We start from the raw sequence: 22023 nt of genomic DNA on the forward strand, positions 1-22023 counted from the left end.
TGCCCCGGTGAAAACAAACAAACAGCCTCTCCACATGCAACAAAGGAGACATTTCTAGCTCAGTTAAGCAATTAAGTGAAGAGGCAGCGGAGGGAAATCATAAGGCTGCTGTTTGAGGTTAGAGTGATCTCACAAAAAGAGGTGTGGCTTTGAAAAGCATTGGTGATGATACATTTCAGAACATCATTAGGACTTATTATACACGCTGTGTTGTCTTTGTTGGTTACATCCACACAGCTTCAGTGACTTTATAGCTGCAACTGCAACTATTTATTTTCATTATCGATTAATCTGGCTATTATTTTCTCTATCAATCATTCAGTCCATAACATTTAGGAAGATACTGAAAAATAAATCCAATAATAATATAATAATAATAATAATAAAGTCCATTGCGACACCAAAACCAACATATCTGTTACATTTGAGACACAGAGGTCTCTAGATTACTCTCTCCATCAAATCAGCAAAATGTATTTTTCGCACTCCCAAATCTTTAGGGTTTCTCATCAGACATAAACTTCACTGGATCCACAGATGCAGCTGTTGATTATCTGCTGTGGTCGATGGCTGCAAACCAAACAAACCACAGAACTTACTGTTGCATCATACATCATGTGTATGTTCAGCTTGATGATCTGCTTAAAAAAAACATTACCACACACTCTGATTTATGGCCCTGGCTTGTTGCTCAATGTGTAAAAGCCTCTATTAGTCACAGTGACTAACTCTGGACATCTCCTCTTTTTTCTGTTTTCTTTTCCAGGAAACAATGAAGATGCTCCTGCCTCTCGTAATCCTCCAGCTGCTGTTGGCTCCAGTGCTCATGGTAAACTCCCAGTAGATGAAGAACTGGAAACTAATTAACACCAATAACAAACACTGAATGATTGATATTATAAGTTAGATTTGGTTCCAAACCAATCTTACCTACAGGTCCATTTTGTAGCTTGACTGGAGCTTTCAGCATATCACACAGTCTTCTTCAGCAAATGGAGTCCAGGAGATTTGTATTTTTCTGACCACTTAAAAAATGTCCATGTTGGATTATACATTATTCAGTTTCAAAGTTTATTTGGTTTGAAAGCAAAGTTAAAGCATTATTACAAGGTTAATGTGGTTGCTTGAGTGCGTAAACTGGTGTGTTGTGTTCAGGTGGCTGGTGTGGATCACTGGGACTCATGGGGTCCTCATGGAGAATGCAGCCGGAGCTGTGGCAGCGGAGTGACCATGAGAACCAGAAGCTGTATCACACACAGGTACGTCTACCAACCTACCTACCTACCTACCTACGTACGTACGTACCTACCTACCTACCTACCTACCTACCTACCTACCTACCTACCTACATTTACAAAAACAGGCCTGTATAAACACAGACCCAGGCATGTTGCCTCATGTAACCCATGAAGTGATCTGCGCTCATGAGTAGGGTTGGGTATTGAAGTGTGTTTTGTATGTACTTATTTATTTATATCTATAGTATACTTTAAACAGTTAATAATATTGTTCAATTTGAAGAAAAAAAATTGCCTTGGCAATAAAAAAGTATCGGTTCAGGCACCGTTTAGGCACCGGTATCGTTTTAAAAGTATCGTTTTAGCACTGGTATCGGAAAAAACCCAAACGATACCCATCCCTACTCATGAGGGGGGAAGTGATGTGTTCAAGTACGAGAGTATTAGCAGCAAAATCCACTAAAAGCATCAAAAGTAAAAGTACTCATTCAGCAGAAAAATGTCTAATGTGTTTGATATATTATTTTATATGACACTATTACTCTCATTTTTGCCTCATATATTTAGCCACAACTCAGAGGAAATTTGATAAAAAAGGACTTGTTGGATTTGTTTGCCCACCAGGCAGAACGTGTCTACAATGAGTTGTTTCTTCAACGTGTCTAAACAGTTTTCTGATTCGCCTGTTTGATACTTTGTTGCATTCATGGGAAGGAGAAACTGTAGGACAATGTGTTTTTGTCCTGATAGTTCTCTGTAGGGTGGGTGACGTTTGGTATTTTCCATTGATCTGTGTAAGATGCTGGTTCCCAACGTGTCCAGTCAGTGAGTGAGTGACTCAGCCTGTTTCTTAGTCTGTTTCCTGTATGTAGCTGAATGATGAATAACAAGGAAGAAGCCCCGCCCACTTCTACCTATTTGGATGAACTCTGTCATATCTTGTCTGCCAGAATCACACCGTTAAATACTATGATTAAACTGCTGTTGATGCGTTGGGTGCATTCCAGGAACTCCCATCTTAGTATAAAATTACCTCACCTCATGGGCTATAATCTATTTTAATTTTCTGCGCTCAATGAATGTAGCTTTTCTGTTATGTGTCATTTTGAATTTGAAAATACAGTTTGATTCTCCAAATGCTTATTTTCTACTCCAAAGGTGAGAAGTTGATAGGCTGGAGTGTTTGGACATGTTTTAGTTTCGGTTTTGGCTTGCTGACAGGAGTGTGTCATGTTTTTAAAGCTTGAGGGCAGGTACTTTGGAGGTGACTTAATCATGAGTTATCAGCGTGGCTGCAAGGGAGGATGGCAAAACAATCAGTCACGCGTGCATGGATGTTTGTGCTGATTTTGAGCTCAAAGGTGATGATGTTGACACTTCTCCTGATGCTGAGAGCTTGTTTTCTTTTTTTATCACATGCAGAGATTAAAAAGGTATGCCACTTAATGTCTAAAACTTGATATTTAGACAGTCTGAGCTGTTTTTTTATACGTGCACTTCAGCCTCACTTAGTTACTATCTGTTTCTGTGTCACAGTGATGACCCATAAAGGTTTAATCAAAGTTTAGTCGAAAAAGGGTAATTCTACAGCACCAATAAGGCGAATGAAAACACATATTTGGGGCTTAAAGGGGCATTCCCCCTCCGTTGTTACACAGTCTCTCACAGGTCCCAAACTTTATGCAAAGTGCAATACTACATCTCTGGAGTACCTCTTTAAAACTGAGTGAACTAATGTATCATTGAAGGCTTATTTGACTCATTTCTTGTAGCCTCATCAAGATAAATTACGCAAGCATCAGATTTAATCTGCAAAAACGTCATTCATCTCATCTTGATGCTCTGTCTTCTTCACTCAGGACTGATGGAGGACACAACTGTGTGGGACCAGACAAGTCTTACCGCACCTGCAACATCCAGGTGAACAAACACACCTAAAACAATGTATCATTTCTTAAATATTGTGTGTCTTCCTTATTTAAATAAACCATATATATATTATGTTTTGTTTATATCTGCTGAAAGAATATTAAACTTTGTTCTCCCATCTCATTCCGATCAGGACTGTCCCGAGGGATCCAAGGATTTCCGTGAAGAGCAGTGCTCCCAGTTTGATGGGACTGACTTCCAGGGGAAACTCTACAAGTGGCTCCCATATTATGGAGGTTAGAAGTAAAGTAAAAGTAGTATTTACAAGAACAAGTAATGGGTTCCAAAAACCCACTAAGATATATTTAAACAGACATATCCCCACCTGGGGATGAATAAAGCATCTATCTATCTATCTATCTATCTATCTATCTATCTATCTATCTATCTATCTATCTATCTATCTATCTATCTATCTATCTATCTATGTATCTATGTATCTATGTATGTATCTATCTATCTATGTATCTATGTATGTATGTATGTATGTATCTATCTATCTATCTATCTATCTACCTACCTACCTACCTACCTACCTACCTACCTACCTACCTACCTACTAAGGTGCCACGGCTGTGTAACATAAATGAATGAAGGTCAAATTGAGAGACAACCTTTATTCTCAACTGAAGCTTGTGTCTCTGACAGCTGAGAACGCCTGTGAGCTGAACTGCATGCCAAGAGGAGAAAACTTCTTCTATCGTCACCGCAGCTCTGTGGTCGATGGGACGCCCTGCCACCCGGGGCGGAGGGACGTTTGTGTGGAGGGAGTCTGCAAGGTAAGCCGCACAGAGAATGGACATGCACACCAGTTCAGATAAAATGTGATGCGATAAGAAAAGGGAACAACGAGACTACATCAAAAATGAGACGAGCAATACAGGTTAATAGTAAAGAAGCATATTTTAATGATCTTGCTTTTAATCAATTCCACCTTTTTCTAACATCATTGTTGTTATTTTATTTTTGAATTGCTTTTTTACTTGTTTTTATTTCTAATATTTTGCTTTCTCTTTAGGATTTTATTATTTTATTGGTTTTGCTCCTTTGTTATTGATTTGTTTCTACTGTGAAGCGCTTTGAGCTGCATTTTATCTCATTTATTTAAGCTTATGGTTAACTTTGGTCTCTCAAGTGATGAACACTCGTTGAACAACATATGTGTGCTATAAGGTCTAACAATCTCTGATTATCTCATTTCCATCTGAGAGATCATGTTCGTGGCTAAAAGAGAAAACTAACAACTATGTAACTTTCAGTAGTGCATCATTATATGACCCTTGATCAATAATTTAACTACGAACTTTTCTAGTTAAAAAAAAAATCTTCTTATAAGTATCATTAGGTCTTTGTGACAGAACTTTAGTTACATGCATGCTGCTCTCCGTCTGACCCGGTCCCCTGCTTTGATAAAACTGCACTGAAACGCTGATGTTCAATGATTACATGACTGTCGAGCTTTGATATAAACAGAAATGCAGCTTCTCGCCTCATCAGCGTTGCAGATTTGATCTAATGACGCGATCACTGCGCCCGTCAGTCATTTTATAAGTAAATCAAAGTCACAGGAACGAAATGTGACATTAACCAGAGTGGACTCAGCGGGAGGAGCTGAGCAGCAGGGAGAAAGATTAGTTTCACTATGTGGTAATATCAAACACTTCTTCTGCTCTCGTGTAATTACCGCAGCAGCCTCCTCCCCGTGAAACACCTCCTCTATTTAACCTCTGACATCATGTCTTCATCACCTCCTCTGTGGGGAGCAGCTGTCCAAAACCCACTCTGTTCTCATGTCTTATTTCTTAACCTCATTGTTCGTTTGCTTTTTAAACCTTCATGTATATAATAACCTCCAGCACCAGGTCTTGTTTTGGTTTGGCTTGGCTGATGAAACCGGCAATTCTGGGATTGGACTTTTGCCTGTTTGAGAGTTTCTGTAGTAAAGTTGATGCAGCACATTTTTTATGTGCAATTTTCATTTTTGTGTTGATATTCTCGGCCACCTCGGACTTAAATAAACATTATGTGTGTTTTATCTTAACAGTATCTGTAAGAGCACAGCTGTTGGAATTTTGAAGACCAATATCAATACACTAGCAACAGACACAGCACTTCTACTAAGTTATTCTACATTGTTCGGATGAAAAAAACATAAAATCACTGCACACTAAAACTCTGTTGAATTGGAGTCTAAAGAGTGAAAAAAGATTAATTCAATTATTCCAGATTCTTATTTGATGGCTCTGCAAACTGTTTAGAAAGTTTGGAGTATCTGCGTTACATATCTGCACCGTCATGCCGGTTCTTACGCCTTGTTAAAGCAGTTCCTGTTTTAGTTTTGGTTTGGCTGCTGAATCCGGCAATTCTGTGACTGGACTTTTGCCTTTTTGAGGGTTTATGTAGTAAAGTTGATGCAGCACATGTTTTATGTGCAATTTCCATTTTTGTGTTGATATTCTCGGCCACATCGCACTGAAATAAACATCATGTGTGTTTTATCATAACAATAGCTGTAAGCTGTTGGATTGTTTTTTACTCCAAAGAGGAACGAAAGATGAATTAAATTCGTACAAATTATTTTTGAAAGTTCTGCAAACTGAACGTTTGGATTATCTGTGTTACATATCTGCATAGTCGTGCATGCAACACAGGTTCCTTCACCTTGTTAAACCAGGTCTTGTATTCCTTAGGTCATCCTTGAAAAAGGCCAATATCCGCCCCACATCTCTCAAAGACTCTGGCACCAACACGCTTTCTGATAAAACCTTTTCTCGATACATTTTCCCATTTTCCCTCCTCAGCGTCTCGGCTGTGACAACACACTGGAGTCTCTTCAGCAGGAAGACCCCTGTCTGCAGTGTGGGGGCAACGGACAGTCCTGCTCCCAAGTCAAGAACAGTTTCTCTGTCCGCGACCTGCCAACTGGTACGCTGCACATTTATAACTACCAGATGTTTTCAATCAGCTCATTTGTCACATCAGAACATGGTTTCCCTCTCTCTGAGGTACCACAAAGCTCTGATTTCTTTAGTCTGACTTCATAGCATTTTGTAGATTGTGTGTGTGTGAAATGAGTTGTGTCTCGTTTTCATCTCAGGCTACAACCAGATGTTCATCATCCCTGTTGGAGCCACCACCATCAGCATCAGAGAAACAGTGGCCACACGCAACTACATTGGTGAGTTTGTGTGTTTAGAAAACAGACTATGAGAGGATCATGAGAAATAGTTTACAGCTGTAATATACCTTTCTGATTGTATTCTGTACATACACTGACTGTAACCTCTGTGCACGGTCAGCTATCAAGAACCTGCGTGGTGAGTACTACCTCAATGGCCACTGGGTAATTGAGTTTTCCAGGGCGACCCCCATTGCTGGGACTATGCTGTACTACCAGCGAGGAGCTGAGGGTGACAACGTCCCCGAAACCATCATCGGCCGCGGCCCCACCACCGAACCCCTGGTCGTTGAGGTAACATTGATTATTTTCTTTGTTTCGTCAAATGTTTAGTTCAAAATCTCTCCTTAAAGCTGATACAATCAATCTTTTGTATAATAGCAAAGGATCAAATTAACATGAAATGTGAGTCCCCTTATACCGTCTTTTAACTCAACGTTTTGGATTTACAGCCTGCAACTTTCCTTTTTTTGTTCACTCACTGTACAAATAGCCCAGTTTTCATCCTCAGCAGGCGGCTGTTTTCAGCAAAACAAGTTTTTTAAAACCATCCTATGCTACCTGCTCAGCAACAAACAGAATTTAGCAGCTAAATCCCCTCGGAAGTTGGTCGAGAGCCAAACAGAGCTAAAAGGAGAGTACATATCGGACTTACATTCATCAGTTGGACACAAATTGTATTGCAGGTTTCGTCCTCTACGGACCAGGAATATTTTCTTTTTAAATGGATTTGAATCTTTATGTCCAACCCTCTCCTCTCAGCTGATCAGCCAGGAGCCAAACCAAGGAGTGGAGTATGAATATTATCTTCCCAACGGACGCTCCAGACAGGGCTACTACTGGAGTTTTGGATCCTGGTCTTCCTGCAGCAGAGAGTGTGGATCAGGTCAGAGTCTCAGATAAACACAGGCAACGATTTAAACGTCCTTGAATGCAGACCAGGACTCGTTTAAAAGCTTTTCATCACCTGCTTCTTGTAAAATGACACACGGTCTTACCACCATCAGGCTCCCAATCTCGTTTGGTGTTCTGCACCGTTGACAACGAGTCCTACCCCGACTACCTCTGTGCATCTCTCCCGAGGCCACAGACCAACCGTACATGCAACCCCCATGCATGCCCACAGAGCCGCAGGTAAACTACAGTCAAATTTCATCTGTAAAAATGTGACATTTCAGTACACTTTAGCAGAATTTTCAACAGCATCCAGATTAAATTTTGTTCCATCGGGAGTGTTGGCTTTTTTGATTGTGCTTGTAAAAGTGGAAAAAGCAGCAGCTTGTTGACTGTTGTTGGTGTGTTGTGACTGTCTGAAAGGATGGCGTACCTGTATCCACCAAAGTTGTGGAGATCCTCAAAAAGGCCCCGAGCCTATGTGTTCAGGTAACTCAGGCTCTGTAGTCGTAGCGTTTAGAGTTTTAGCAAACACAGGGGGAGATCTTAATCATTTAGTCATTTTCTGAGCATGCATGATCATTTTTATGTAATTATCTTAAATAATATCCATGCTATGCTTCATATTGACACCTGTAAAATGGAAAAATATTTTGCTAAGTTCCCAATTTCTTTTTCAGAAGTGTAATAAATGTCAAACTCTCCCCCTTCAGATGTGTTTGACGCTATAGCATCTGTGTTTTTAGCGCAACGCCTTGCTCCTCCATGTGGGGTGAGAACGAAGGCAACAGTCCAGCTCAGAGGTCTCCTTTCAGCCTTTTAATGATTCTCATTCGTCTTGGACACACTTAACGTCTCTCACCAGGGAGACCAGGCGGTGATTTGACGCCAAATTTCCATCAAAGAAACCTCCTCCTTCTCCTTTAACCTCCCAACCTGTGGCCCCTGCACCTGATCGCTGAGCTGGGCTGCTGCCTGATCGCTTTAGCAAACTGTACAAAAACTCTTTGTTCCTTAGTGTAGCTGGTGTGTTGTGAGGTGTTCGTTAAAGGTTAAAGGTCGTCATGTGGGCGGGGTGTGGGGGATTGTGTGGATCTGAATGGGACACAGCAGCAGTGAGTGTGGTAGTAAATAGCCGGGGCTTCAGTCAGTGACTCTCTGGTATTTCCTGCTTCTTTTCTTTGATGCTGGTGCTCAGAAACCTGAGATGTTTAAGAAGCTCTCGGGTGTCGCTAACTGCACCCTTATTATTCCTCAAATGTAAGATATAGACCAGGAACAGTTGATGTCCCTGTATATGTGTGTTACCAGTTGATGTTTGTGTATGTGTGCTTGCCGGTCAGAGTGTTTTCCAGTCTTTGTGATTAACGCTTCTAGTAGCCAAACTAACCAGGAGGTGAAGAAAGCTGCTGGTTTCTGGGTTTTCTTTAACACAGCGATCTCCAAAAAAGGATGTGTTGTTTTTAACATGATCATGTCTCGATTATCAAGTATTTTAGTAGCTTTATTAAAACGATGCATCCTTTATATATATATATTTTAATTCCAAAACACTAATGCGTATCAGAGCTAAAGAATGGTCGGCCAAGAAATGGTGTTTCTTGTTTTAAATCATTTGAAATAATTTGGACTGTTGCTCAGACAAAATGAGATGTGTGATGGACATTTTTCACCATTATTTATCATTACATAGATGAATGGAATAAACGATAAACAAAACTAATAGAAAAATATCATGTTTTGCATATATTCAATACAGAATTCCACTTTAAAGGGTAACTTATGTAAAAGTTCACGTCAATGACAAGAAAAATACGAAGTGGGGCTGAGATGCTTTTGATTGCACAGATTTGCAAAGTTCCATCCCTCATTCTACTGATGCTGTTTAGAAAGTGAAATAATGTTTTTAAAATGTTCTTCATTTTCTGTGCTCTACATTACTATGTTTCCTTACTTGTGTTCCTTCTCCCTCCTCTTTCTCACGTCGGGTTTTTCCCAGCTGGAAAACCGGAGAGTGGAACAGCTGCTCCGTTACCTGCGGTGGAGGCTCTCAGGTGCGCAGCGTGCAGTGCGTCTCCCATGATGCCGTGGGCCCCCGCGTGGTGGAGGACGTCGTTTGCGCTGCCTACGCCGAGGCTCCGCCCTCTCTGCAGACCTGCAACATGCAGAAGTGTGCAGAGTATCAAGTGACCAGATGGAGCGCGGTGAGTGAAACACCAGACTGAAGGTCGAATGAAACGAAACAACAAAGATCAACAAGCTTTATTTACTTAGTTAATTCAACAATTCTACGTTTATTAGCAAATTAAGCTGACAGTATTAGCTCTTATATTCCAACTGGAGGGAAAAATATTCATCTGCTGCAAAATAAAGAACCTTTTTAAACTCTTTTTTTAAAGTTTAATAACAAAGCGGCATCTAGAAAGGTGGTTGATCAAGAAAATAGAAAAATGAACCTGATAATAAATGGGTCATATGAGACAAGCAATGAGATGTGTGAGTTTGCGACTATCTTTTTGGCTTAAAAAAGGCTTACAACCTTGCAACCAAATACATATCCTTCACCTCAGCAGGAAAGAACAATTTGAAAATATCTTTTTTTTTTCTAGTTTGTCTTGTATATATCAATAAGGATAAATAAATGCAAAAGCAAAAGTCTTAGATGTAAAATCCAGATTACACAAGTATCCCAAACTGAAGCCAAAAAAGTCCTAGGCCTAAAGCACTCAATGCAACCTATTTGAATCACAAGAAACCCAAGATGCAGATTTATGTCCAGATTTGTCTTTTTACATAAAGTATAGTTTCCTTTCTTGCACTTTATTTTAAATGATATCAAACAATTTGACTTCGTCCACATTAAAGATCAATCTGTTTTGTTGTGCCTGCAGTGCTCGGTGAGCTGTGGTTCAGGCCAGCAGACCAGAGAGGTCACCTGCGTTGGTTCAGGGGGAATGCGGCTGGAGGAAACATCCTGCAGCACTCTGCTCCGACCGACCGCCGTCCGACCCTGTGAGATGGCGGCCTGCCTGAAAGAGATCAGCTGGCACGTTGGAGACTGGGGACTGGTGAGTGCGATGGGGACCAGCGGACACAAACAACACTGGGACGCTACTGTGCGGTTATCGTGGCTGAATGTGAAGCATTTCTGCCTCTCAGATCGACAGTTTTTACTGGTTATGATCTCTCTCGTTTTTTTCTTTCAGTGCTCCAAGAGCTGTGGCTCCGGCTCACGAGAGCGGCAGGTGATCTGCTCCGACCGAGAGAGGAACATGTACCCTGTGGTTCAATGTAACACCTACCACAAACCCTCCACCGTGGAGCGCTGCAACACCCAGTCCTGCTACCGCCCACTGGGTGAGAGCATGTAATACAAGTCCCCTGAGTTAGACTGACAGACACTGTCATGTTTTCTTTGCTCACACCACATCCTTTCACGTTCTGTATCTGTATCGTTGTCTATCTGAAGTGCTTCACATGGCATTTTAATGAGACTAAGTGTCTGTTCCACCTCTCTGCACACCCGGTTCCTGCGGCTCCATCTTTAAATAGAAGTACAAACAGATGTTCAGTTTTAGAATAAATGACTGAATTATTGTGTTGGTTTGTTTATTGATGCTCTGTGCAGGAGTTCCCAGCATCCAGGACACACGAGGACACAACAACACACAGACTGTTTTCCAGCCTTACGTGCCAGACCACACGACAGGTTGGACTCAAATCTTAAATATGATCTGTTTCTCTTTAAAGATTGGTTTATACTTGGCGCTACCTGCATGTTTCAGCCATGACTATAACACATAGTTCACTGACAAAAACACACGTCGGCGGATTATGATTATCTCAATCAAATGCATTTAATATTTTTCATTGATATACATATATTCCTCTTTGGCGTAGTGGAGGTTGATTTATGGTGTTTTTTTCACAGGTTTCAATGTCTTTTTGTTTCCTCACAGCAAAACGCCTTTGTGTGTGATCATTTATACTCACATGCGAGTATAAACAAAGTCTTACTCATCTGTAATATCCCTTTAATGACAGTTATACCAGTGACTCTCTTGAAAGTAAAAATACAAAGCATTTTAGACCAAATTATACATTTGTGAAATTGTGTTGTTGTTTTAAAACAAAAACAAAACAAAAAAAGCTAAACAGTGTGATTGCACCCTAATAATTGCTTCCTCTCAGTTCCTCGGCCCTACATCCTCTCTGATATAACTCCTGTCACTTTGTGCCCATCAGCCCCCCTCCCCTCCCTGCCCCTGTCCCAGCACTAATTATCCAGGCCTGATTGACATGTTTTCAGGGGTCCTTGGGCATTGTTGGCCTGATTAAAATATTTCCGAAGCACTGAAGTGTGGAAGTGCTGGCTGTTGTGTTTCTGGTATGTTCTGGCATTCTGCAGCAAGAATTTCAAGTTGTGTGTGTTCATTTCCTGTGAGATTGTTTACTCTTGAAGGCTGGAACTTCTTGTCCCAATTGATTCTCCTCCGTTCCCGCCTCCACCTTTTCATAAACAAATGTTTCAGGTTAATTGTACGTATGTGTTTTTCCCATGTGCTCTTTTGTGTGGCAGCTTCCTGTTAGGGTCGCCAGCACAAAAGCTTAGACTCCATTGTACATTTGTAAAGCGATGTGTGAACTTCTCTTTCGCTTTGTGTCGTCTTGTGTGTATGTTAATTTGCCTCCCGTCTGGTTTCATCGCAGCCCGCAGGCCGGAGACGGATCCGAGCCAGACGAACACAGTCCTCGACCCTCACGGCTCCGCCCCGGCCCTCCACTGCAGCCAGTCCCATTATGGCTGCTGCCCAGATGGACGCACTTCAGCCGGGGGCCCTCAGGGTCTGGGCTGCCCACATGTCCCAGATCCCACCCCTGTCCAGCCACACTGCGTCCAAACCAGGTATCCAGCTCCAACCTGCCATATGGCTGAGGGAACATATGGACCCTGTTTTAGAGCCTCTGTCCGGGTGTCACTTTTATGGCCCTCTGACCAGAGATCGTTTGCCGTTGCTCATGAACACAGAGGTTACCACTAAGTGACCAGAGGTTTTCTTAGAAAAGTCAGAGTTGCACATTTTTTTGTTATTTTTGTACCTTCAGTACAAAGTGTTTTACTGTCTGTTCCTGCTCCCTTCTTGTTCTGTGTGTCAGTTACGGCTGCTGCCAAGACGGAGTGACGGCGGCTCGGGGCCCCAACCAGGAGGGCTGCGTGGAGTACGCGGCTCCTGCACCCACTGTAAGCAAACATCCCAAAAATGTATTTCACATGCTCGCTGACAAACCCTTCTTTACTGTGGTGACCAGACAGGCTATGAAAGCGTTCTCCTAATCTGTGATGTCATGTTTCCTCAGGCTGCTGCTTCTCTTCCCATTGAGAATGGAGCGCAGTGCCGCATCACCACCTACGGGTGCTGTTATGACCGCACCATACCTGCAGGGGGACCCAACGGGGAGGGCTGCCCCAGCCCACCCAACCACAGTAAGAGACTGAGTAGTTGTAAATACATTATTACACATTCATCTGTTGTGTGTGTGTGTGTTCTTAAACTCCCAGAAAAGTTCATTCTTGATCTTAAAAGTAGTAGTTTAACAAAACAATCCCACCTCCTCTCACTAGCTTATTCTGTAGCTTTGAACTGTATCTTATGTCCTTCGATGTCATCTAAGCTAGCTCTGTCCATGGATGAAGACCATGTGATACAGCTGAAAGTGCAGGAAAAGTTAGTAATGAGTCCTCAAGACTTCATGTTGCTCTGTTTCTTTGATGCAGTTGAGCGCTCCATCTGCTCGCTGCCTCGTGCCGCCGGCTCCTGCAGCGGCTGGGTGCCCCGCTACTACTACGACGTCATTGTCTCCAAGTGCGTGCACTTCTGGTATGGAGGGTGCCACGGCAACACAAACAACTTCATGACCCGGGCCGAGTGCCAGAGGGGTTGCCGTGAGCGTGCAACGGGCCAGCAGGGCTCGGGGCCGGTCGCTCCCGCCGCAGAGCCGACTTCTAGAAGGGAATCCACCGCTGGAAGGACCGTACCTGAAGCAGGAACAGCACCTGGAGCAGGAGCAGAACCTGGAGCAGGAACAGCACCTGGAGCAGGAACAGCATCTGGAGCCGGTGGATCCATGTCTGGAGGGTCAACAGGTGGGGCGTCACGCAGCATGGGGAGGATTTTCACAGTCCAGGGAGGATCGACCAGCGGCACCGGCAGACAGGCCACAAGCGCCGCCAACCATGCCCATAGAGCCAGAGTCTTCCTGCGCACTCGCCGACCTTCCTCTGTCACCGCTGCACAGCACACCGGCCCAGCGGCGAGGTAAGATCCCGAAAGACCCAGGGAGCACAGCAAAAAGCTCAGTCCCTGCCACGGCCCTGCCTTCACTGGCCCCACAAAGCTGTTTACAGCCTCCCTCTGCTGACGGAGCCCCCCGGAGTGTGAGGAGGGCCAAAGAGACAAACATCATGCGCAGACAAATCACGTGCATCATTCTCTTTCCCCCAAAATAAGACGATGAGGTCAAAGTTAAAGTTGTTTATCATTGTGCTAAATATTCTCAGGCTACATGCACAACACATTAATATAAACCAGATGCAGAATGAATATTATTATGATATTTTCAATAATACAACAAAAACATTTTTAAATGAAGGATAGCAGTTCATATCATTTCACAGAATCTTGTTTTTTAAATGTCTGCAGTAAAATGTGTTAATTACTAATGAAGCATCTGTAATCTGAGACAAAGTGAAGACTAAATAAATAGTCCGTCCTGCCTTCTTTAACAAGCTTTGAAAACAAAATCAACAAACTTAAAGAGTAACTTAACAGCCCCTGGAATGCTGTGTTCGAAATTGCATACTAACATACATGTAGGCAATGAAAATGCCCGGGTGTACAACACATTAGCAAGAATAGAGTGTTCACTGCACATACTCAACTGCCCCACAATGCTCTGGGTCTGGGTGCCTTGAGACCGGTCACTTTATTGCGTTTTAAAATGTTTTAATGCAAGACAGTAACCCTTTAGATTTACAATATATGGTGAGATTATGCTAATTGATGATGTTTGCGACTGTTTTTAGAGATGAGAGAGTTACTTTGGGGTGAGCTTGAGCAGTTATAAAACCACACTTATGCATCATCTTTGAACACAGCCACAGGCTTGTTTTTGCTGCAGTGATGTAGATGTGTACTTCAGGGTGTGTCAGTCGTGACATCACTGTTTAGTGGTAACAGGTGCAACAAACCCAAAACCTTCAACCAGGGTGGTCTGTGAAACATCCTATTGTTAAGTTACTCTTTAAACACATTATATTATATTCTATTATATGTGCTTTATTTTATGCTACATGCTCTTTCCACAATGTAAGCGCTCATACTTCTGGTGACGCCGATATAATTTAAACCCTTGCTTTGCAAAGTTCAACCACAAGCCATGCTACTGTACCTTGAGCCCCACACTGTCACTCTCACGCTTGCAGCACCTGGTGTTTTTCCTTTAACCGCGACTAAATGTCCGGAGAAATCGACAACCTCACAGCGACCCTAAAATGGACTTTTCTTCTGTTTAATGCTTCTGGGACTTTTCACTGTCTGTCCAGAGTTCCTGTTAGTCGTCGTCCTGTGCTTATTTGTGTCCGCTACCTCACCTGTCCACCACCTTCGTGCTTTGTGTTGTCACCTCGATGTCAATTCGATCAAACTAATAAAGGTTCTGCTGTGATGCTTCATGTTGTTGGTTTTGTGTTGTCACTACACTCTGTCTGTCTCCACCTCAACATCCGGGTAGTTTGGTGTGTTAGCGGCATCTTTGGGGGCACATTGTTCGTCAACTACTTTGCTGGGAAATTTGTCTTTGATTTGTAGCTCGCCGACTTAGTTGTTTTCTGGGTGAAGGTTGCATTGTTTTGTGTCGTCACTTTTCATATTGCATGGGCCAATTGTGTGTGCCAAAGCTGGGTTTCCCCTCTGTCTTTTCTCTCTGATGAGCCTCTGAAACCAGGTTGTGGGCGATCTTTATGCTTGCTTTGGTGACTACTAATAAAAGTACCAACAGCGGAGCATAAAGTGACTCTTTCATTCTCTTCCTCCCTTCAATCTTCCAACTTCCTCCTGATCCTCCATCCTATTCTTTCCTCCTTTCCTTCCTTCTCTCTGTGCTCGTATCCTCCTGTTTCCTTAGTTTGACCCTTGGAGAAGTGACCATCGATAAATCGGACCCCTCCATGGTGGAAGCTTTAGTGGGCCAGACCGTTGTGCTGCCCTGCAGAGTCAGCCCGCCGCCATCCTCCACTGTCAATGTGGAGTGGAGGAGAGATGGCGTCCCTCTGTCAACTCACAGGTCTGTAGAAACACACACACACACACACACACACACACACACACACACACACACACACACACACACACACACACACACACACACACACACACACACACACAGTATATTTGTTATTTTCTGTCAATGTTTGTGATTATTCTTTTCTGTGTGTGTGTTCTGTAGGCATCACCAGCAGCCCAATGGTTCCCTGTTAGTTGGTCCTCTCACTAAGTTGGACTCTGGTTGGTTCTTGTGTGTTGCTACTCGTGAACAGGAGAGAGACCACCGCTACATTTACCTGTCTGTCTCAGGTAATGCAGAGCTTTTATATGAAACTAGTGCTGGAAACATGTTTTCTAAGAACGTGCCGAATGCTCGGCCTGTGGTGTTGCTGCTTGCGGCTTCACATTCAACACTGAGCTTTCTTTGGTCCTGAGTATTACACCCGGCATGACATAGTACACACACACACCCAAGTAGCAGCTTCTCACCATCAGAAACACTGGTGAAATACACGAGGGGCTGACTTTACCGCTAACTAAGAAAGGCAACTGCCGGGTCCCAAAACAGCTACAGATTCATTAAATAAGATATGAAAAATATTGCATTATGTTTCTATTCTAACTCATCGTACCCAGAAATAACATACAAAAGGCCCCCTAAACACACAGAGGTCAGGGTGACTCGCCGTCAGAAACCTCCATGAAATACACTTTATTTTAAATTACAAATAGGCTTATGAGTCTCTTGTTTTGACATCCCCAATGGAGTTGGATCAGGGATTTAAATCCGTGGAGCTATAAATTATTATCAAGTCTCACAGTGGCGAAACACCCGTGAAATACACTCTGGTTTAATTATGCTTCCTGTTGGCTCTCTGCTTGTGTTGAGTCCAGAGTCGTGAAGAAGAAGCCGGGTGTGAATGTTTTTTGGTTAATCACTAAAGAAATACATATTTTTGATTTACAAATACAAGGCACGTATGGATATAAACAATGTGTAGGTTGTCCAGTAAACGGAGGACACAAAGAAAGCTTCTGAGGAAAAAACCTTTCAAAAAGCCTGTGCAATCGGCTAATTGGGGCCAGATTCGGTCAAAACCTTAATTTGACCGACTTTAACCCCAATTAGGCCGTCACACGGAAATCCCAAAGATCGAGGCGAAGCTGATGCTGATGTCACAGATGATGTCAGAGGTTGTGTCTGAACATGCTGACTTCGCCGGCCTTCATGCATGATGTGTTAATGAGACATTATGTAAGTGAATTAAGCATTGACCCAATTTGTGTGTGTGTGTGTGTGTGTGTGTGTGTGTGTGTGTGTGTGTGTGTGTGTGTGTGTGTGTGTGTGTGTGTGTGTGTGTGTGTGTGTGTGCGTGTGTGTGTGTGTGTGTGTGTGTCTTATAGAGGGTTCATCTCAGCTGGTTCATACCTCACTGCCCGGAGACAGTTCGTTGCCTCGGTGAGAACAATCTCTCTTTCTTTCACTCAAAAGTCTTCCTGAAAATACAAAGAAGACAAAATGATGAAACCGTCACTGTCATCGCTTCTCAGCTTCAGCATCGAGCGGTCGAGCTCGTCTTTGCTGGAAATGCGAGCCGGACAAACTGCCAGACTGTCCTGCACAATCGTCCCTCTGTCAGCTCTTCAGTCTGTCAGCATCCAGTGGACTAAAGACGGACTCGTCCTCAGTGACTCCAGGTAAATATCCCACGGCCCCACTGATTTATGCACTCATCGGTATTCAAAGGAACTTTCCATCTTGTAACCACAAAAATTACAATAAAGTTGTCATTTGTTCTTTTAAGTAAAAGTAAGGTCTTGAATGCAGGACTTTTACTTGTAATGAAGTCTTGTAGGCATATATACAGACGTATTGTGCTGTGATGTGCGAGCAGGTGTCTTGACTCGCTGCTGTGTCGTTGCAGGTTTACCCAACATTCAGATGGCGCTCTGACCATCGGCTCTCTGAAGTCTGCAGACTCTGGCGTCTACACGTGCACGGCCTCTTCTCAGCAGCAGCTGGAGCAGCGGCAGCTGCAACTCAGAGTCCAAGGTGACTTTTATTCTCTCTGTTCAGGCGTCTGTTGATGCTGTCGCTTCACGTAAGCACCAACAGAGGTCGCTATATGTGAGTGTCATGAAATAGACTTTTTAGACTTAGATATGCAGAATAATTCTCTGGGAGTCTGTGAGATTTATGTTTTTTTTCTGTTTCTGTTGTCCAGCCGACCTGAAGATCACCACAGCTCCCAATAACATCCAAGTGTCTGAAGGCAGCACAGCTCTGCTCCCCTGTGTGGTGTCAGGAGACAACGTCAACATAGGCTGGTCCAGGTAATCACAAGTATAATCTATTAAACGTGATTGTGAATGTTTGTCACAGCACGTGCAGCACAATGTAGTGACACAAATAAGATAATTATACTTTTTATAGGGGTTTTCCAATTAAAAACCGTAAGGTTGTTTGTTTTCATAAACAAGTACATAACTCATACTAGAGGCGCAGATAGAAATAAAAATGCTCTCACAAAGAGTTTTTGTAGTAAGTTTGATGTTCAGTTCCAGATTAATTTATGAATGGCTTTGACTAAGACTTAGTTCCATAGTTATCCCGTTTGTACAGTCTGTAACAGAGTCAGATATTGTTCATTCAGATTGTTTTTTTTTTTTTTTGGGAGAATGTGTGTCAAAAAAATAATTAAAAAGATGAAAAAGTAATATAGTCTTCTGTTGAGTTACTCAAAAATAAAAATCTAAAATGATTGGTAAGAACATTGCCGTATTATTTTTACTTTTTCAAAGTGAGTTGATAAAAGAAGCTGCACAAAGCTCACGTGCCTCAACTGCCTCTCTCCTCTTTTTCCACAGAAATGGTGTGCCGGTGCGTCCAGACGGCCGTAATATCCAGAAGTCCTCTGACGGCAGCCTGATCCTGAACAACGTCAAGCCTTCCGACGAGGGAACGTACACCTGTAATGCTTACACCGGCATCTACTCCGTGAGCGCCACGGCTGAAGTTAGAGTCATTAAAGACACCCAACAAGGTGAGGATGAAAATATCGCAGCCATCCAGATGTTTGTTATGCTCCTGTCTGCAACAGAATATACATCATGCGAGTTTCACAAGAGATTGTTTGTGAGCTTTCGTATCTAGATGAGAATTTGTTTTAGCTTTTGGTTTATTTGTTTTTTCCCAATACATTTTTGCCACTTTGTTTCACTTCATTATTACGAATTATATTTGAATCTTTGAAAGAATTCATAGAGGTGAGCAGTAATTCATGGATCTGCAACCAGACCAACAAGGACGATATTTTCAGTGATGTGGGAGCAAAAAACTAAACAAATCTTTTTCAGACAACACAACATAAGAAACTGAACAAGCAGAGTGTAAATGTGATATGAATTCACACCACACAATGTCTTTTTAATTTCTGTTGCAGGTGTTGATGTGCCATCAGAATGCGTGGACCAGCCTGATCTTGCCAACTGTGAGCTGATAGTTTACGCCCGCCTTTGCTCCAACTCGTACTACTCCAGCTTCTGCTGTGCCAGCTGTACCAGGCACTCACACAGGAACGACCGGTTTGGCCGTCTGGGCTGAAGCTGCAGAGGGTTTTAAAAACTGTGGGACGGGGTTGGAGAGGCGACAACGGTGGGCTAGTGCTTGAGACATTGAAGCTGCATTTTGAAAAACCTTCCAACACTGAACCTTTGCCAAAAGTACTCAAAACTGCAACGGAAAAAGGGACCGACTTCGAGTAGATGTCGTTAAATCTGTGAACCTGAAGTTCAGGGAGTCTGTTTGTACACTGCTGCATGAAACACTGAGTATGGAGACACTGAATATAGGGGCCTTAAACCTACCATTGTAAACCTGGAGAGTCTGTTGAATGTGATGAAGCAAGAGTCAAACTTTCTTTGTCGTTATTCCTCCGCCACGTCTTTAAAATAAGTTATTTTCTCTGTGGACCTACTGTACGTGTTCTCTGTTTTCTAGAGAATGATTTTACTTGCAGGTCATCAAAAAGATTGAACATGTAAATCCAGTGAAATTAAACTGTTTTAATGTATATTTTGGGCATTTCACTGATAAAAAAAAGGGTTGTACTTTCTCTTCGTAATGTTTATCTTAATGTAATTATTTGATATTAAAAATAATATTTTGATAAAAAGCGACTGGTGGATTTTGATTAATGTGTGACTTGATGTTCCAGTTTTCACCACAATTGGGCGGTCAACATGACAAATGACACATCAGCTTATTCTTTTCATCTAGTTTCTGAACATTGAATATCGCTCAGCTAACCTGACATTCCTTCATTTATTTCCATTGTATTATAGCAACCGGCTGTTCACGTTTTCAATTCGACTCTGAAACCTTCATCAGGAGGTCGAGGTGTTTTGCTAATTGACAGCAGGTGTGCCAGATGATGCTGGTGATGTCACAGGTCTAAACACAGGTGTTTTGTTTCATTCATGATTATATGAATGGCTTCATTTCTTTCAGAAGTTATCTGTTAAAATGCCTCCTCAGACGATTACTACTAGCTTTATTAACTAACTTAATTTATTTTTTAAGTTCCAGGCCAAGTTTCAAATGGAGTTTATGTCTGTTATTTTGACAATCTCAGCTTTATTAGAGCATTTACTGCTTGTTCTTCTCTGGTTTTACTTCCCATTATACAGTTTATGAAAAATAATGTGGCCTTTTTTGTTCTCCACTTAGGCCTGTTAGTAGAGGGTTTAATTCATCAGACAGTTTAAAGTTTCACACTAACTTTGGAAATGCACTTTATTACTATGCAGCACAAATACTGAGTTATAAATACGCACAAGAGCTTTATTCTTGTAATAAACACTGTTTCCTAATGAACTTCTAGATAAATCTAAAGGTCAGGAGGAGATGTACATATCTAGCTCACAGATAGAACACACACGCATGCACACACACACACACACGCACGCACACACACACACACACGCACACACACACACACACACACACACACGCACACGCACGTGCGCGCGCTTCTGTTGCGGTCGCACACACGTTTCCTGTTTATGTGACTCCGGCGAATACAAACATGTTTTTTAAGGAAACAAATGGAGGAAATAGAACGTGTTTGTCGTGATGTTTGTGTAGAAGCTTGAGTCCCACTGGGGTCTGAACTGATAAAGAATACATCTGTAGTTTGATGTAGTCCATTGTACTATTTACTGCACTACATTTATTACTTTGCAGAATCAGATTAATAATACAAAATACTACCAACATAATAACAGATATTGCCTTTTCCTTTTGTTGCACTCCATGGGATTTAAATATAACTGCTGTAGGGTTGTTTTCATAAGAAATCCTAAATTAATAATAATGTTGTTGTTTTTGTGACCTTAAATTCTCCCAAAATGATGTTGGTTTATTCAATTTAGGAACAAACTTGTATTTGTTTTTTCAAATAAACTTCTTCAAATCTTCAAATTTGTATTTATTATTCCTGCAACAATGCTGCAACATTAATTAAAGAGATGAACAGATTCATGTATCAATTATAATTTGGAAATGGGCCATTCTGCATAATGTGTGGTTTTATTTTTTGTATTTTAAGTATATTTTTATTCTAATACTTTTGTACATTTTTAAATTAGTAACATTTTGAATGCAGGACTTCTACTGTCTTATTGCTGATCACCACTATTAATGGACTGTTCGGTCTGTATAGTTAGTATAATATCTCAAATATTAAAATGAAACTGTTGATTGTTCTCTCAAGTCTACATGATAAAGTTTAAATCTCTTTGACTGCACTTAAATTTACTGCTTTTTTTAAAATCTTCCTACAACAAAATCAAATGCACATTTCTGCACCAGATGACTGTAAACAGCTGTTGTATGAGATATGAAACACATTTCTGTTCATTCTATAGCTTCAGTTGACACAGAAATGGAGGGTTGGCGCAGAGATGCAGCTGCGCTCTGAGAGCCGGAGGTTGCGGTAAAGTGGAGGTTTGCACCTTCGTCGTTCCTCGGCACAGAGAGCGATGTGCAGGCTGCTCTGTGACCACATCCTCTCCTCTGCTCGCTCTCCTCAACAACAGCTTTGACCTTCTTCTGTTCTCAGACGAGGACGCTGACTTCCTGTTGTCGTGTGGTCGACTCCCACTCTTACATTTACTTTCCTTGCTAAAGGAACAACTTATGTGCTCATGAAGAGAACGTAAACCGTCATCAGCTTCTCTCACTAGACACGACTTAAATAACCCCACTTCATTGAAGTCAGATGATTTCTTCAATAGAACGCTAAACACAGATCAGTTGATGGAATTTAATCAAATCAAATGTCACTGGAGAAACTTGAGTCCCCTCTCAGTTTGCTCATTGGAAAAACTTATGGGCTGAAATGTTTTAACTTTATGTTTGGAGGTGACAAATTGTTCCTTTCTCAGAAAACCGACAGTA

At 42.0% G+C, this 22023-nt stretch overlaps 1 protein-coding gene across 1 annotated transcript; it reads left to right on the forward strand.

Annotated features, from left to right (window-relative positions):
* Nucleotides 1-772: 772 nt before the first annotated feature.
* paplna (papilin a, proteoglycan-like sulfated glycoprotein) lies at nt 773-19725 on the forward strand (the record flags this gene model as incomplete). Its single annotated transcript, XM_079227081.1, has 28 exons — nt 773-829; nt 1156-1259; nt 3098-3158; nt 3301-3403; nt 3816-3946; nt 5969-6092; nt 6265-6345; nt 6467-6639; nt 7108-7231; nt 7353-7479; nt 7663-7728; nt 9239-9443; nt 10131-10307; nt 10446-10596; nt 10868-10948; nt 11950-12145; nt 12397-12481; nt 12598-12724; nt 13016-13183; nt 13322-13556; nt 15424-15582; nt 15745-15872; nt 16968-17022; nt 17115-17261; nt 17489-17616; nt 17789-17897; nt 18432-18607; nt 19007-19725. The coding sequence occupies 28 exons, from the start codon at nt 773-775 to the stop codon at nt 19165-19167; spliced, it is 3639 nt and encodes a 1212-aa protein (XP_079083207.1). The 3' UTR covers nt 19168-19725.
* Nucleotides 19726-22023: the final 2298 nt, after the last annotated feature.

The sequence above is a fragment of the Taurulus bubalis genome (assembly GCF_910589615.1).
Source record: "Taurulus bubalis genome assembly, chromosome: 1".
NCBI lineage: Eukaryota > Metazoa > Chordata > Actinopteri > Perciformes > Cottidae > Taurulus > Taurulus bubalis.